Genomic DNA, 15,646 nt, shown 5'->3' on the forward strand with positions numbered 1-15,646 from the left:
AAAAGGAAAGTAAAAATCCTGGTGTAGTTAATGTCAAAGTAGACTTCAAGAATTACCAGAAAGAAAGACAGAAATTTTATGATAACAAAAGGCTTAATTCATCAGGAGCACATAATAATTCTAAATGAGTATAAACCTAATAATAGAGACTCAAAACACTGGAAGCAAAAGTTGACAGAACTGAAGGGAAAAAATAGGCAAATCCACAATTATAGTTGTATATTACTCTTTGTGGTGTCTAATCTTACTAAAAAATCAATAAGGATGTGAAAAATTCGAACATTATGAACCACCTAGACCTGACATTTATTTGGCCCTTCATACAATAATTGCAAAATATACCTTGATTCAAGTGCAATGAAACATTCATCAAGAGAGATACTATGTTGGGTTTTCTTTCTGCTCTAGGCCTAAGTGGCTGCCTTCGAAATGGGCAAGAAACCCGGGGAGGTGGTGCTGGTCCTGGCTGGACGCTACTCCGGATGCAAAGCGATCATCGTGTAGAACATTGATGATGCCACCTGAGACTTCCCTCCAGCCGTGCTCTGGTGGATGGCATTGCCCTCTATCACCAAAAAGTGACAGCTGCCGTGGGCAAGAAGAAAATTGCCGAGAGGTCAAAGATCAAGTCTTCTGTGAATTCCAGTCACCTCATGCCCATAGGTATTCTGTGGATCTTCCCTTGGACAAAATTGTCGTCAGCAAGGACCTCTTCAGAGACCCGGCTCTAAAATGCAAGGCTCAACAGGAGGCCAAGGTAAAGTTTGAAGAGAGGTACATGTCTGGCAAGAACAACACATGGTTCTTCCAGAAGCTGCAGTTTTAGATCATTTTTTGTTTCAGTCATTAAAAATCCAAAAATAAAGAGAGAGAGAGAGGTTCTAGTTGAGTCTCAGAAGAAGTCTCAGTAAAATTTAAAGAATAATTGAGAGTAAGTAATCATTATTCTTTAAAAATATATTTTTATTGATTTCAGAGTGGAAGGGAGAGGGAGAGAGACAGATAGAAACATCAACAATGAGAGAGAATCATTGATTGGCTGCTTCCTGCAGGCCCCATACTGGGGGTGGAGCCCACAACCCGGGTATGTGCATGTGTCTTTGTCAGGAATCAAACCCCAGGCCCTTCGGTCCACAGGCTGACGCTCTATCCACTGAGCCAATCCAGCTAGGGCTTTTCTTAGTCTTTTGGCTTAATGTGTGAGTTGAGCTGGACCCACTCCCCCTTTTTCTTCTCTAACTTTGCTCTCGGCCCACAGGTTCCTTTTGTTTTAGCACCCCTTCTTCCTGTGCCTTGAAGAAGCCAAACCCATTTCTATCTCAAGTTTTTTTTTGTACTTGTTGCTCTCTCTGTCAGGAGAAACTTCTGATCTTTGTATCTCTGCTTTTCTTTTGCTCTCTCTTTCTTACCCTTGGATTTCAGCTCACACATGTTTCTGCCAGAGGATTTTCTTGACCATTTGCCAGGATCACATACTCTCTCTCCATCACCTTTCTCTAATCGTTTTCTCAGCGCTTACCATTCTGTCATACTTCTCTAGTTTTTTGTTGTTTTTTAAAGTCATTTCTCCTCATTAGAACTTGTACAGGGCTGTCAGGCTGAACATAAGACAGTGCTCAGTAATATATATTGGATAAACGAACATAATAAAAAAGTGGCTTGAAGAGGACATAGATTTGCGGACAGTACAGATTAAAAACTCATCAACCACAGATAGGGATTATATATATATGTATATATATATATATTTATATATAATTATTATTATTTATATTTTAAATATATTTTTTTCATTAATTTAAGAGAGGAAGGGAGAGGGAGAAAGAAATAGAAACATCAATGATGAGAGAGAATCATTGATAGGCCACCTCCTGCACGCCTCACACTGGGGATCTAGTTGGCAACCCGGATATATGCCAGGACTGGGAATCCAACTGTGACCTCCTGGTTGATAGGTCAAGGCTCAATCACTAAGCCATTCAGGCTTAATAGGATTATATAAAAACATCTACATTTCAGAAGAGGGATGGTGTGTATATTTGCATAACAAAACAGATCAACAAAGTAGTTTAGAACAATAGTCCCATATCAACGGTGATTTAGGATTCCAAAATGCTGATTAGAAAAATCCCTCCCCCACCCTGTAGAAGATTTACTAGAAATCCTTGGGTGGTTTCCCCCCTGGCTACAGGTGACAGCTATAAAAGCGGCGGAAAGTTTCGGTGAGTTAGGGTGATGCAGGCTTGCGTTTCAGAGGAGTGAGTGATTTCTACCTGGTGCCTGTGGATGCTAGATTGGATTCAGAAGAACAGGTAAGATGGGTGGGCTGAGAATGAAGCATTTTTAGGTTTCCACCAGAGCCACTGGAAACCACAAAGAAACCTTCAAGCTAAAGCATAAGACTTGGCGGCCTTGGCAAATGCAGCAGCTTCAAGCAGTTTACTGGTAGATCAGCACCCATAAATCTCTGCTAACTATTCGCTAAACCTCTACTACACATCTACAGGATCCAAGTATGCAGGGGAAGCAATAGAATCTCCTCTACAATGAGCGCTGGAAGTTTTGGTTGGTTTGACTCAGTGAAGTTTTGGTTGGTTTGGATCAGTGGTTCGAGCATCGGCCCGTGGACCAAAGGTTTGATTTCTGAATTCCCTGCGAAAGGCACTTACCTCAGTTTCAGGTTGTTTTTTTTTGTGTGTGTTCGTTTGTTTGTTTTGTTTTTTAATCTTTGTTGTTGAAAGTATTACATAGGCCAGTGATGGCGAACCTATGACATGCGTGTCAGAGGTGACACATGAACTCATTTTTTTGGTTGATTTTTCTTTGTTAAATGGCATTTAAATATATAAAATAAGTGTCAAAAATATAAATCTTTGTTTTACTATGGTTGCAAATATCAAAAAATTTCTATATGTGACACAGCACCAGAGTTAAGTTAGGGTTTTTCTTTTCTTTTCTCTCTTTTTTTTTTTTTAAATATATTTTATTGATTTTTCACAGAGAGGAAGGGAGACTGATAGTTAGAAACATCGATGAGAGAAGAACATCGATCAGCTGCCTCCTGCACACTCCCTACTGGGTATGTGCCCGCAACCAAGGTACATGCCTTTGGCCGGAATCGAACCTGGGACCTTTCAGTCCGCAGGCCGATGCTCTATCCACTGAGCCAAACCGGTTAGGGCTTTTAAAAAATATATATATTTTATTGATTTTTTTACAGAGAGGAAGGGAGAGGGACAGAGAGTTAGAAACATTGATGAGAGAGGAACATCGATCAGTGCCTTCTGTACACCTCCTACTGGGGATGTGCCGGCAACCAAGGTACATGCTCTTGATTGGAATTGAACCCGGGACCTCTCAGTCTGCAGGCCGACGCTCTATCCACTGAGCCAAATTGGCTACAGCTACCATCATTTTTTTATCCACTCATCTGTTATTGGGCATTTAGGCTATTTTCAAATCTGAGCTTTTGTAAATTGTGCTGCTAGGAACATAGGGTGCATGTATTCTTTTTTCTTTTTTTAAATACATTTTTTTTATGGATTTCAGAGAAGAAGGGAGAGGGAGAGAGATAAAAATATCAATGATGGGTATGCACTCTGACTGGGAATTGATGACTGGGAATCAAACTGGGGTCTCCTGGTTCCTAAGTCAACACTCAACCACTGAGCAACACTGGCTGGACTGAATTGCAGGTTTGATGCCTGGCCCCAGGGTCGGGGCTCATGTGGGAGGCAACCAATCTGTATCTCTCTGTTGTCAATGTTTCTCTCTCTCCCTCCTTTCCATTCTCTGAGGATCAATGGAAAAAATATCCTCAGGTGAGTATTATAAATAAATAAGTAAACAAGCAAGCAAGTAAGTAAGTAACTAAGTAAGTAAGTAAATAAAATGAACTATGGTCAATAGAACTAAGGCTGGAATGAATAGCCTCCAATGCCAAGGCAAGGCCTATGCCTTTAAAAACTCGTAAGTAAGGCGATCAGTAAATCACAGTATGAGTAAAGAAGTTTGAGAGTAAAGAGACCCATTTGGGGAGATCAGAATGAGACAGCTGCTAAATAGTCTAAACAAGAAAGGCCCTATATTGCCTTGCTGGCATGGCTCAGTGATAGAGTGTGGACCTATGAACCAGGAGGTCACAATTCGATTCCTGATCAGGGCACATGCCTGGGTTGCAGTGGGGTGTGCAGGAGGCAGCCAATCAATGATTCTCTCTCATTGATTTCTCTCTCTCCCTTCCTGAAATCAATGAAAATATATTTAAGAAAAATAAAAAATACATATAAAAAAAGTAAGAAAGGCGATTAAGGTTCAGAATCAGGGGAGAAGTAACAGGAATAAAAAAAAGAGGAGGGGCAAGCATTGCACAGATCAGAGTTTCCAATAGTTCCAATAGGGCTGTGCAGGCCGAAGGGCTGCAACTTACACTGGGTGGGGGTTTCATGGGGTTTGTTCAAATGCTTTGGCCCATAGGATACAAACTATTCTGCGCCTCTTCAAAATATTAGCCCCTGGTGTCCACTGGCCATATCATGAAAGAGAAATTATGAAGGCACTGTATCTTTTAAAAAAAATCCCCTTTTGTAGCACTTCCTTAAAAACAGCTATTTAATGCAACTCTGCAGTGAGTTCTTGACAGTTCTGTCTTAACGAATTCTGATATTCATGAAGCATCATTGTAAGGGGTTGAAGTGCCTTCCTGGTAAGTGTTAAACTTGTTCTTTTCAAAGCGTCTTGTAAAAATGGTTATTCATTTTCTTCTTTGGTCTAATGAGTGCTTTTTATTTATTGCCTGTCCTGATACAAGATATATTAAGCAGCAGAGTGATCAATTCGTGTTCAAACTTTTTTCTTCCCTTTGAGTTTGCTGCTTTTGAGAGTTGTGGCAGTTTCGTGGGGTATTGTAGTAAAAAAGGAGTAGCTTCATTTAAGTATTTAATTCAAAGTACAACACTCATGTACTTGCTTTGACGCTTGTGAGTAGAGGCATATTTAATTGAAAGTCATTGACGTGGCTTTTGAAAAATACATTTTTCCCAGCTTTTATGAGGTATAATTTAAGGTGTACAACATGATGATTTGATATAAGCAAATATTAGGAAATGATGACCACAATAATATTAGCTAACACCCATCATCTCAATAGTTTCCTATTTTATGGCTTTTCTTTTCGTATTCTCTTTTAACTGACATGATACAGTGATTTCAAAGAGCTGAACAGAATTTTTATATTTGACTTATTGATGTGCTATGGATATGTATAATAATAGTATTAGATCCTATCATCTCATTGTATAATGCCGTATTAAATATTAGAGTAAGCTCATTGTGTTTGCAGGATAAATGTTAACAACTTGTATAAACAGTTGTTAGGTGTCCTAAATGAAATGATAAGCACTGTTGATTACCCCATACACTTTATTGTTATGTGGATTTATTTGTGTGTGTGAAGTTTTATAGAACGTAGAATTAAAAAACATTTAATGTGGGACAGTGTGATAATTGTTTATTTAAAACAAAATCTAAATTACTTACAGGGATAAGAAAGTAGATAATATAAAATTATGGATCGGTGTTCTTAACTCAGGATTTTAGGAAGTCCATGGATGGGTTTCAAAGCCTATATTTTATTTGTGATATAATTCTACATTTCATAAGAGAAAAAGTATGTCTTTCACAAGATTCTCTGAAGGCTATAGAACATCAGAAATGTTTAAAAAAATATTGCTAAAACCAAATAACTATGCTTAACGTAGAAAATAATTTTGATTATCAGAACTTAGAAATACTTTTAAATATTTAAATATATACGTGAATTATTTCTGTATTCTCTTATAAGTTAAACCATGTAGGTAATTAATTCTATTTAGCTTTTTTCAAATTGAAGAAGTTTTGTAATGATAGAAGAACAAAAAAAATGTTTATAGGAAGAAAATTTGTACTCATCATATACGAATCAGATGGTACTCTTGGTTTATGTAAGACATTTTTTAGAAAAAATTTTGAGTAAGATCTTTTAATTCAGAGGAAAATTAAATAGAGACACTACCTAATTTTGTTTTTTTAAATATTAATCTTTTTCAGAATTGCCAAGTAAATAAGAAGTATGGTAAGTGGTCATGTAAAAATCTTTATTCATTTTCCATTTTGAAAATAAAATACATGGATCAGATTAATAAGAGTAAGCAATGGTTTGCACAACCCTTCTACTTTAAATCTTTTTTAAAAAAGCTTATTTATTTATTTATTTATTTACTAGAGGCTCAGTGCATGAAATTCGTGGTTAGGGGTGATCGGGCAGGCAGGTGGTATGTGGTTAGGAGCCAGTGGTCCCAGATCGTGAGAGGGATGCCCGACTGCCAGTTTGGAGAGGGTACAGGCCAGGCTGAGGTGTTTGTGGGAGGCAACCAATTGCATCAATGTTTCTTTCTTTGTCTCTCCCCATCTCTTTTGGTTGAGGATTAACAAAAGAAAAAGAAATTAAGGGCATTTTGTTCTTAAATAACATTTCAGATTCTTGATTAAAGGTAATTTTTAAAAAATATTTTATTGACTTTTTACAGAGAGGAAGGAAGAGAGAGGGTTAGAAACATCGATGGGAGAGAAACATCAATCAGCTGCCTCCTGCACATCTCCTATTGGAAATGTGACCTCAACCAAGGTACATGCCCTTGACTGGAATCAAACCTGGGACCTTTCAGTCCGCAGGCCAACACTCTATTCACAAAGATAATTTATTGATCCCTTTTTCCAAATCAGTCTTCAGCTCTACAATTCCTTAAAAAATTTTACAAGAATGTTAAAATACTTTACTATAGCCCAGCTGGTGTGGCTGAGTGGTTGAGCATCGACCTACATACCAGGAGGTAGCCAGTTCAATTCCTGTCCTGGTCAGGGCACATGCTCAGGTTGGAGGCTCAATCCCCAGCGTGGCGTGTGCAGGAGGCAGCTGATTGATGATATTTCTTTTTTTAAATTTTAATCCTCACTTTCACCTGAAGATATTTTTCCATTGATTTTTAAAAAAATATATTTTATTGATTTTTTACAGAGAGGAAGGGAGAGAGAGAGAGAGTTAGAAACATCGATGAGAGAGAAACATCGATCAGCTGCCTCCTGCACACCTCCTACTGGGGATGTGCCTGCAACGAAGGTACATGCCCTTGGCTGGAATCGAACCTGGGACCCTTTAGTCTGCAGGCCGACGCTCTATCCACTGAGCCAAACTGGTTAGGGCTCCATTGATTTTTAGGGAGAGGAACAGACAGAAATATCAATGTGAGAGAAACACATGATTGGTTGCCTCCTACATCAGGGCCTGGGCCTGGGAGAGGCCTGCAACACAGGTACATCCCCTTGACCAGAATCAAACTCAGGATCTTTCAGTCTGCAGGCCAATGCTCTACCTACCGAGCCAAACCAGCTACGACAATAATGTTCTCTCGTATCAATTTTTCTATCTCTCTTTCCCTTTCCTTTCCTCTTATCCAAAAAATCAATAAAAAACACCACTTAAAAAATACTATACAATATAGTATGAATACTGGTCTCTAAATATGTACTATAGAGCAATGGCTCTCAATTAGGGTTGAATTTGTCCCCAGGGATATATTTGAATATATTTGAGACATTTTGATTGTCACAGCTGTTGGAGTGCTCCTGGCATCTAGTAAGTGGATGGAGGCCTGGGATGCTGCTAAACACCTTAAAATGCCCAGAACAGACCCCCGATTTCCCCCCCAACAAAGACTTGGCCAACCTAAAATATCGTAGTCCCATGGTTGTGAAACCCTCCAATTGGTAATTTCGCAACTCCAGAGTAGTGCTATTGTTCTAGCAGGCTTGTGTCGAACAAGATAGGCTGGGCCAAGCATTTGAAGATGCTTTTGACGTATTGAGGCAACATTCAACTGGAGATCTTCAGTACCTGCCAGGTAAGACGTTAGCTCCTTCTTCTGCTGCTACATCAAATGGCTGGTTGGTAACATACATATGCAAGAATAATGATCAGAACAGAGAAGACTGTTTTTACCCAATGCAGCTAGAATTAATTCTAACAAAGGCAAAATGCATCCAGGGTTAGCTAGCCTAAATCAATCTAAAGTCTCACATATAAAATGCAGACTACGTAGAGAACGACATTCCACACAAGAATACTAAGACATATCATTTTTTATTAAGCACTAGAGGCCAGTGCACGAAATTCATGCACGGAGGGGTCCCTCAGCCTGACCTGTACCCTCTCGCAATCTGGGACCCCTCAGGGGATGCCTGACTGCCTGTTTAGGCCCTGTGGGATCAGGCCTAAACCTGCAGTTGGACATTCCTCTCATAATCCGGGACCACTGGCTGCTAACCTCTCACCTGCCTGCCTGCCTGATTGCCACTAACAGCCTCTGCCTGCCTGCCTGATTGCCCCTAACCACTTGCCTGCCTGCCTGATTGCCCCAACCACTCTGCCTGCCTGCCTGATTGCCCCTAACTGCTTGCCTGCCTGCCTGATCACCCCTAACTGCTCACCTGCCTGCCTGATCATCTCTAACCACCTCTGCTTCGGCCCCCGCCACCATGGCTTCATCCGGATGGATGTCTGGAATGACATTCGGATGTCCGATCTAATTAGCATATTACGCTTTTGACATTTTCAGAAAGGGCTCTTCAATTATTCTAGTTTATTTTAAAGACCTTCCACCCAAGCAAAATATATTCTATTGGAAAAAATAAGTATGCTATTCTTTCTTACCCATTATCCCATAGACTATAAAAGTATAGCCTAGATGAGATGCAGATATTTTAACAATTGAGTTTACACAGGGTATTGTGGGAAGTTCCAATATACAAGAACTCATGTGATCTCGTCCTGCAAGGAGCATGTACTCTAATAGGAGAAATGGAATATGTAAAAATGTATCTATAATATCAGCATAATGCAATAAACACCCTAAGGAAATGCTAAGTGATGAAGAGAACATGGATGGAAGCAATTGCATACATAAGCTTATACGTCTAAGCACATATACACACAAACATAAACTTTATCTTTTTAAATTTCTGTTTTTACCTTAGATTGCAAAGACTATGTGAATGTCCTCAACCACTGTTATCATGTCACAGGAAGTCCCAGCTGCTATGGTATGCTGCCTCCAGAGCAACCTGTCTATAACTGGAAAACAGCAATAGTGAGTATACACACCCGGAGACCTCTCCCCAAACCCCCTCAGTAACAGGTAAATTTCCCTTTCACACTAGCTTTCCCCTTGGCACTTGATGAATGATAGCTGAAACCCAGCTGAAAGCACAGATTGCAAATGCTTACCCATGGCTGCTTACTCATAGCTACCATCAATCAGGGTATGAATATATTTTATTGATTTTTTTTTAAAAATATATTTTATTGATTTTTTACAGAGAGGAAGGGAGAGAGATAGAGAGTTAGAAACATCGATGAGAGAGAAACATCGATCAGCTGCCTCCTGCACACCCCCTACTGGGGATGAGCCCGCAACCAAGGTACATGCCCTTGACCGGAATCAAACCTGGGACCTTTCAGTCCTCAGGCTGCCGCTCTATCCACTGAGCCAAACCGGGGCCAGGGTATGAATTTGACAGGCAATGTGGGTGATGGTGAGCAGTGCTGCGAAGAAGGAAACTGCCCTTTGTTATTGCTCCTCACCCAGTGGCAGACTGGTTTGAATGACTTCTAGAAAGAGGAGGCGCTTTCAAGGTTCTAAGATCACTGCTTCTCTTAGGTCCATCCGGAAAATTGCAGAACAGTTATGATGGGTCCCTAAAAACCAGAGGGCAAACGCCCAAACATCCCCTGCACTGGCTTTACCTACAATTTCATATTCATCTGTCCTATTCCCCCACACCCCAAGCACTAACTACATGTATTGGACCAATTAATTTATATTTTAGCAGCTTCCTGCAAAAGTAAATATCCCCACCATCTCTCTCCATCCGTGTGTTCTTTTACATTGTTCTGATGTGTCCATTTTATTAAAGCAGTCTTAATGTAGTGGGGAGTAAATAGGAAATGATTTTCCTTTTTCTTCTGTCATTACTTGCAACCGTGCTATGCAAAAATCTTTTTTTGTGACCCTGTAAATTGTTCTGTCACGGCCTTTCCACAGGACATTTCTTTGAAGAGGGAGTTTTTGGTTCCAGCTTAAGCTCTTCTGCCTCCATTTAGGGTTGCCAGGATGCCCAATATTTCCATTTGCTAAATCTGGCAACCCTCCTTCCACTTCAATTCCCACAGCCTGGCATACACACACTGCACTGCCTCTTGTGGTTGGGAAGTCCTTGGCTGTTGGGCAGCCCTCTGGCATGGGGTGTGGTAAGATTGCTCAAGTTCAGCCCCTTCCACCCATGGAGATCCACATATCCTTGACATATGTAATGGTAGGAGCTCCTGCCCCCTTTCTTGGCTCTGCCCTCCTGTGGTTGCCATCTTTCTCCTCTTATCTCCTCTTGCCTGGATGGGCATCCAAAGCAAGAATGGAAGCCCATCTCCCCTTTTTGCTGACACCTAAATTCCTGCTACTGATTCTTTTTGGACTTGCGTTCTCATTGGTATTTTCAGGGGAGGGAAGCCATCCCCTGTCCTTTCTCATAGGCAGAGGACAATATGGAACTCCTCACAAACCCAAAGATGACCCTCCATCCCTAGGTCCTCTGCATATATGCTAGTTCTGCCCTGCGAGATATCTGGCTGCAGTTGAGGGTAGTGCTTTGGAGAATCTGGATGTTTAACACTCTTTTGCCCCCAGCTTTTGACTTTAGCCACCAACTGAGGGCCACATGGAAAGTCCCACTTAACATCCTGCTGCATTGTTTGTATAGAACCGTCCTGTGGACCTCTGTCTTGAAGGGAATATTCATCAGTCTCTGCAGAGCATCCCTGAAAACCAGATGGTACAATTTCCTGTTCTCCAGCAAAAGGGAGGAAAAGGTACATGGATCCATCGTGTAAAAGAACCAGGTCTCCCTCAAAGCAGTTTTAAGGGGATTTCATATCTGTTTGGAATTGTATTTGCAAGATATTCTCTAATCATGATTGAGCATAATTTAACTCAGACTGAACTACTCCAAGCTGTTCATCTTGGATGAGCTTTCCTATTGCTTCATAGAGTTATTACAAAGCTGCAAAGTATCCACTTAGCTCAAATAAATACATAATGTGTATATATTATATTTTAGGTATCAAAAGGGAATTTTTCACAAGTTATTTTAGCATTCTTATTCCAGTTGTGAAGTCCTTGAGATAGAAATCATCTTCTTTATTAAGTTTTCTGCAAAAAAAGTTCCATAATTTGATATTTTATCAGTTTGAACTCCTGATGTGAGAGAAACATGGATCAGTTGCCTCTCGTATGCCCCCAGGGATTGAACACAAAACTTAGGTTATGTGCCTGACAGGGAATCGAACCCTCAACCTTTAGGTGTAGGGGACAACACTCCAACCTAGTCACCTGGCCAGGGCACCATTTGTAATTTTTAAAGAATATGCATGTTTGTATATGCAAAAAATAAGAAAAACACTTTCTAGAAATATGTAAGATAGACTAGAACTTTTACTTTCACTTTATGCTTCTGTTTTAATCACTTACCATGAGCATATAATACTTTTATTTAAAAAAAAATAAAAATTTAAACATTTTTTTTAAAAAGTTGTGGATTCATTATAATTAATTTAACCACTGGATGAGAGGCAGTGAGTTTGTTTAAGGTTGTGACTTTTATTTTTTATTTTTATGAAGTGTGTGGGTGAGAGGGAGGGACGGGAGGGGGGGTCAAGGTTGTGACTTTTAATTCATGATTTGTTTTTGGTAAGTCCCTTTCATTACTCAGTTCATAAACTCAAGATAATACAATGCAAAAGATAGTCTTTGTAGAAACCTTTGAGGTTTTTGGATGACTGATGGCTGATGCAAGAGTATGACTCCCCAGAGGCTGTTTAAAGCAGTTTGGAAATCCAGTGTTTTACTTTCTCAAGGGGGAAATGGAATTTGGCCATGGATTTTTTTTTTTTTTTAGCCCCTGACAGATCTGATGAGGCATGGCATTTACAGGCCAATCCCCAAGTTACAAAATGGGTGGTCACCTTTGTTCTTTGTTCCGCTAAAAATATCCAATCAACCAACCAAACAAAAAACCACAACAAATCTTCCTGAAGTTTCCTGTCTAGTAGTTCTAAAATGTAAAGGGCTATGCTCCTAACGAGAAAAACTCTGGCAGTACCATTTTATGTAACAGCAATGAAAAAATATCACAGTGCCCATTGTCATTGCTCATAAACATTATCAAAAATGTCATGAAGATATTTTGGCATTTTCCACTCCAGTGTTCTCTATACTTGCTTTTTCAAGAAATTATGCAGACCCAGAGTTCGCATTTTTACCTAAGTCTCTGTTATTGATTTCACTTAGATTTGCATAGTGTTTTGCCTTTTACCAAATGGATTCATACTCCTTACCTCATTTTGACAACTCATTTGAATAAAGACCTTCAAATGACTTGCTTTCTGAAAATGGCCTTTGGGGCTTCTCTTTAAAACCACTAAACTTGGTCATCCATTCCTGAAGTTTCCTGAGTATTTGCTCAGTTTCGTTGGTCTGTAGAAAGTTTAACACTTGATAGAAAAATACTAGTTAAGATTTAACTATAGAAAAAGACCACATGAGAAATGGGAGATTCAGGTAAAGAGGTTCCAGGCTTCTCTTTATCAGTGAAGGATGATACAAGATTTTTTGACAACTTTTCCAACAAATAAAGGTCCAGTTGAAAGTTCAAGGTCAAAAAGACCCTTGACTTTTAAGTCCCATAAAATGATGCCATAAATGCATGCCTACGTGAATGAGAAGGAGGAAAACCATTCCCAGAACAGCTTTTCACGTTGTAGTCAATAAACCCTTCCTGAGGATGTTCCTTGTTGCAGCAATGAGTGGAGTATGATGTTGTTTACCTCCTTTTTAGGCAGGAAGAAGCTCCGACTGTTCGAATACCTTCATGAATCTCTGTGTAATCCTGAGATGGCATCTTGTATTCAGTGGATAGATAAAACCAAAGGCATCTTTCAGTTTGTATCAAAAAACAAAGAAAAACTTGCCCAACTTTGGGGCAAAAGGAAAGGCAACCGGAAGACCATGACTTACCAGAAAATGGCCAGAGCACTGAGGAATTATGGAAGAACTGGGGAAATCACCAAAATCCGGAGAAAACTAACTTACCAATTCAATGAGGCCATTCTCCAAAGACTCTCTCCATCTTATTTCTACTCACAGTATGTTCAACCTGGTCAAGGATATCTAAGTTTAAATAGCTGGAATGCAAATTGTAACTATACATATGCCAATTGCTGTGAGCGGAGTTACCATACTTGCTAAATATAATCTTACATGTTATGATTTCCTAACCTCAGAAATCCCCGAACCCACAATACAATGTATAACTAATAAATTATAGAATTGTATACTATATAATTTTATTAACCTGTCACACTAATAAAGTTCAATAAAAATTTAAAAAGAGAAATATCTATAAATTTCAGGATTTTTCTCTTTTATATTTAAATCTTCATTGTTCAGTATTACATATATGCCCTCTTTCTCCCCATTGACCCCTTCTAGCCCACCCCACCCCTTCAATACCCTATTGTGTGTATCCATGCATTATGCATATATGCATACAAGTTCTTTTGTTGATCTATTCCAAACCACTCTCCCGTGCCTTCCCTCTGAGATTCGATAGTCTGTTCCATGCTTCTGTGTCCCTGGATCTATTTTGTTCATTAGATTCCACATATGAGTGATTTCATGTGATACTTGTCTTTCTCTGACTGGCTTATTTCACTTAGCATAATACTCTCCAGGTCCCTCCATGCTGTCTCAAAGGGTAAGAGATCCTTCTTTTTTACTGCTGCATAGTATTCCATGGTATAAATGCACCACAGATTTTTTATCCACTCATTTACTGATGGGCACTTGGGCTGTTTCCAGATCTTAACTATTGTAAATTACATTCCTATGAACAGTGGTGCATACATTTTTTCTGATTGGTGTTTTGTTTTTTGTTTTTTTGGTGAGGATGTGCACTGGTGGGAATTTATTTTATTTTATTTTTTTAATTAAATATTTATTGTTCAGATAATTACAGTTGTTCCTCTCCCCCCCCACCACCCATAGCTCCCCTCCACCCGGTTCCAATTCCCCCTTCCGCCCTCACCCCCCCACCACCACTGTCCTCATCCATAGGTGCACGATATTTGTCCAGTCTCTTCCCGCATCCCCCACATCCCTTTCCCCCCCAAGAACAGTCAGTCCACTCCCTTTCTATGCCCCTGATTCTATTATAATCACCAGTTTATTCTGTTCATCAGATTATTTATTCACTTGATTTTTTTTTTTAAATATATTTTATTGATTTTTTACAGAGAGGAAGGGAGAGGGATAGAGAGTTAGAAACATCGATGGGACCTTTCAGTCCACAGGCCGACGCTCTATCCACTGAGCCAAACCGGTTTGGCTTCACTTGATTTTTAGATTCACTTGTTGATAGATGTGTATTTGTTGTTCATAATTTGTATCTTTACCTTTTTCTTCTTCCTCTTCTTAAAAGATACCTTTTAGCATTTCATATAATACTGGTTTGGTGGTGATGAACTCCTTTAGCTTTTCCTTATCTGTGAAGCTCTTTATCTGACCTTCAATTCTGAATGATAGCTTTGCTGGATAAAGTACTCTTGGTTGTAGGTTCTTGGCATTCATCACTTTGAATATTTCTTGCCATTCCCTTCTGGCCTGCCAAGTTTCTGTTGATAAATCAGCTGACAGTCATATGGGTATCCCCTTGTAGGTAATTGAGTTTCTTTCTCTTGCTGCTTTTAAGATGCTCTCTTTGTCTTTTGCTCTGGCATTTTAATGATGATGTGTCTTGGTGTGGTCCTCTTTGGATTCCTTTTGTTTGGGGTTCTCTGTTCATCAGATTATTTATTCACTTGATTTTTAGATTCACTTGTTGATAGATGTGTATTTGTTGTTCATAATTTGTATCTTTACCTTTTTCTTCTCCTTCCTCTTCTTAAAGGATACCTTTTAGCATTTCATATAATACTGGTTTGGTGGTGATGAACTCCTTTAGCTTTTCCTTATCTCTGAAGCTCTTTATCTGACCTTCAATTCTGAATGATAGCTTTGCTGGATAAAGTACTCTTGGTTGTAGGTTCTTGGCATTCATCACTTTGAATATTTCTTGCCACTCCCTTCTGGCCTGCAAAGTTTCTGTTGAGAAATCAGCTGACAGTCGTATGGGTATCCCCTTGTAGGTAACTGAGTTTCTTTCTCTTGCTGCTTTTAAGATGCTCTCTTTGTCTTTTGCTCTGGCATTTTAATGATGATGTGTCTTGGTGTGGTCCTCTTTGGATTCCTTTTGTTTGGGGTTCTCTGTGCTTCCTGGACTTGTAAGTCTATTTCTTTTACCAAGTAGGTGAAGTTTTCTGTCATGATTTCTTCAAATAGGTTTTCAATATCTTGTTCTCTCTTTCTGGCACCCCCATAATTCAGATGTTGGTACGCTTGAAGCTGTCCCAGAGGCTCCTTACACTATCTTTGTATTTTTGGATTCTTTTTTCATTTTGCTTTTT

General features: G+C 39.4%; 1 protein-coding gene and 1 pseudogene across 3 annotated transcripts; both read left to right on the top strand.

The window, feature by feature from the left end:
* Nucleotides 1-429: 429 nt before the first annotated feature.
* On the top strand, nt 430-826 carry LOC139005731 (large ribosomal subunit protein eL27-like; annotated as a pseudogene).
* Nucleotides 827-4,646: 3,820 nt separating this feature from the next.
* On the top strand, nt 4,647-13,530 carry SPIC (Spi-C transcription factor). 3 transcript variants are annotated; one of them, XM_070407943.1, is made up of 6 exons: nt 4,647-4,705; nt 6,088-6,112; nt 7,841-7,937; nt 9,070-9,182; nt 10,849-10,957; nt 12,982-13,530. In XM_070407943.1, the coding sequence occupies exons 2-6, from the start codon at nt 6,110-6,112 to the stop codon at nt 13,389-13,391; spliced, it is 732 nt and encodes a 243-aa protein (XP_070264044.1). In that variant the 5' UTR covers nt 4,647-4,705; nt 6,088-6,109; the 3' UTR covers nt 13,392-13,530. The 3 variants fall into 3 exon arrangements, with proteins under 3 accessions (XP_070264044.1, XP_070264047.1, XP_070264046.1); XM_070407946.1 differs by having other exon boundaries at nt 9,118-9,182; XM_070407945.1 differs by having other exon boundaries at nt 7,844-7,937.
* Nucleotides 13,531-15,646: the final 2,116 nt, after the last annotated feature.

This window comes from Myotis yumanensis, unplaced genomic scaffold, assembly GCF_028538775.1.
Source record: "Myotis yumanensis isolate MYYU_CA2020_CCGP unplaced genomic scaffold, mMyoYum1.0.hap1 SCAF_3, whole genome shotgun sequence".
NCBI lineage: Eukaryota > Metazoa > Chordata > Mammalia > Chiroptera > Vespertilionidae > Myotis > Myotis yumanensis.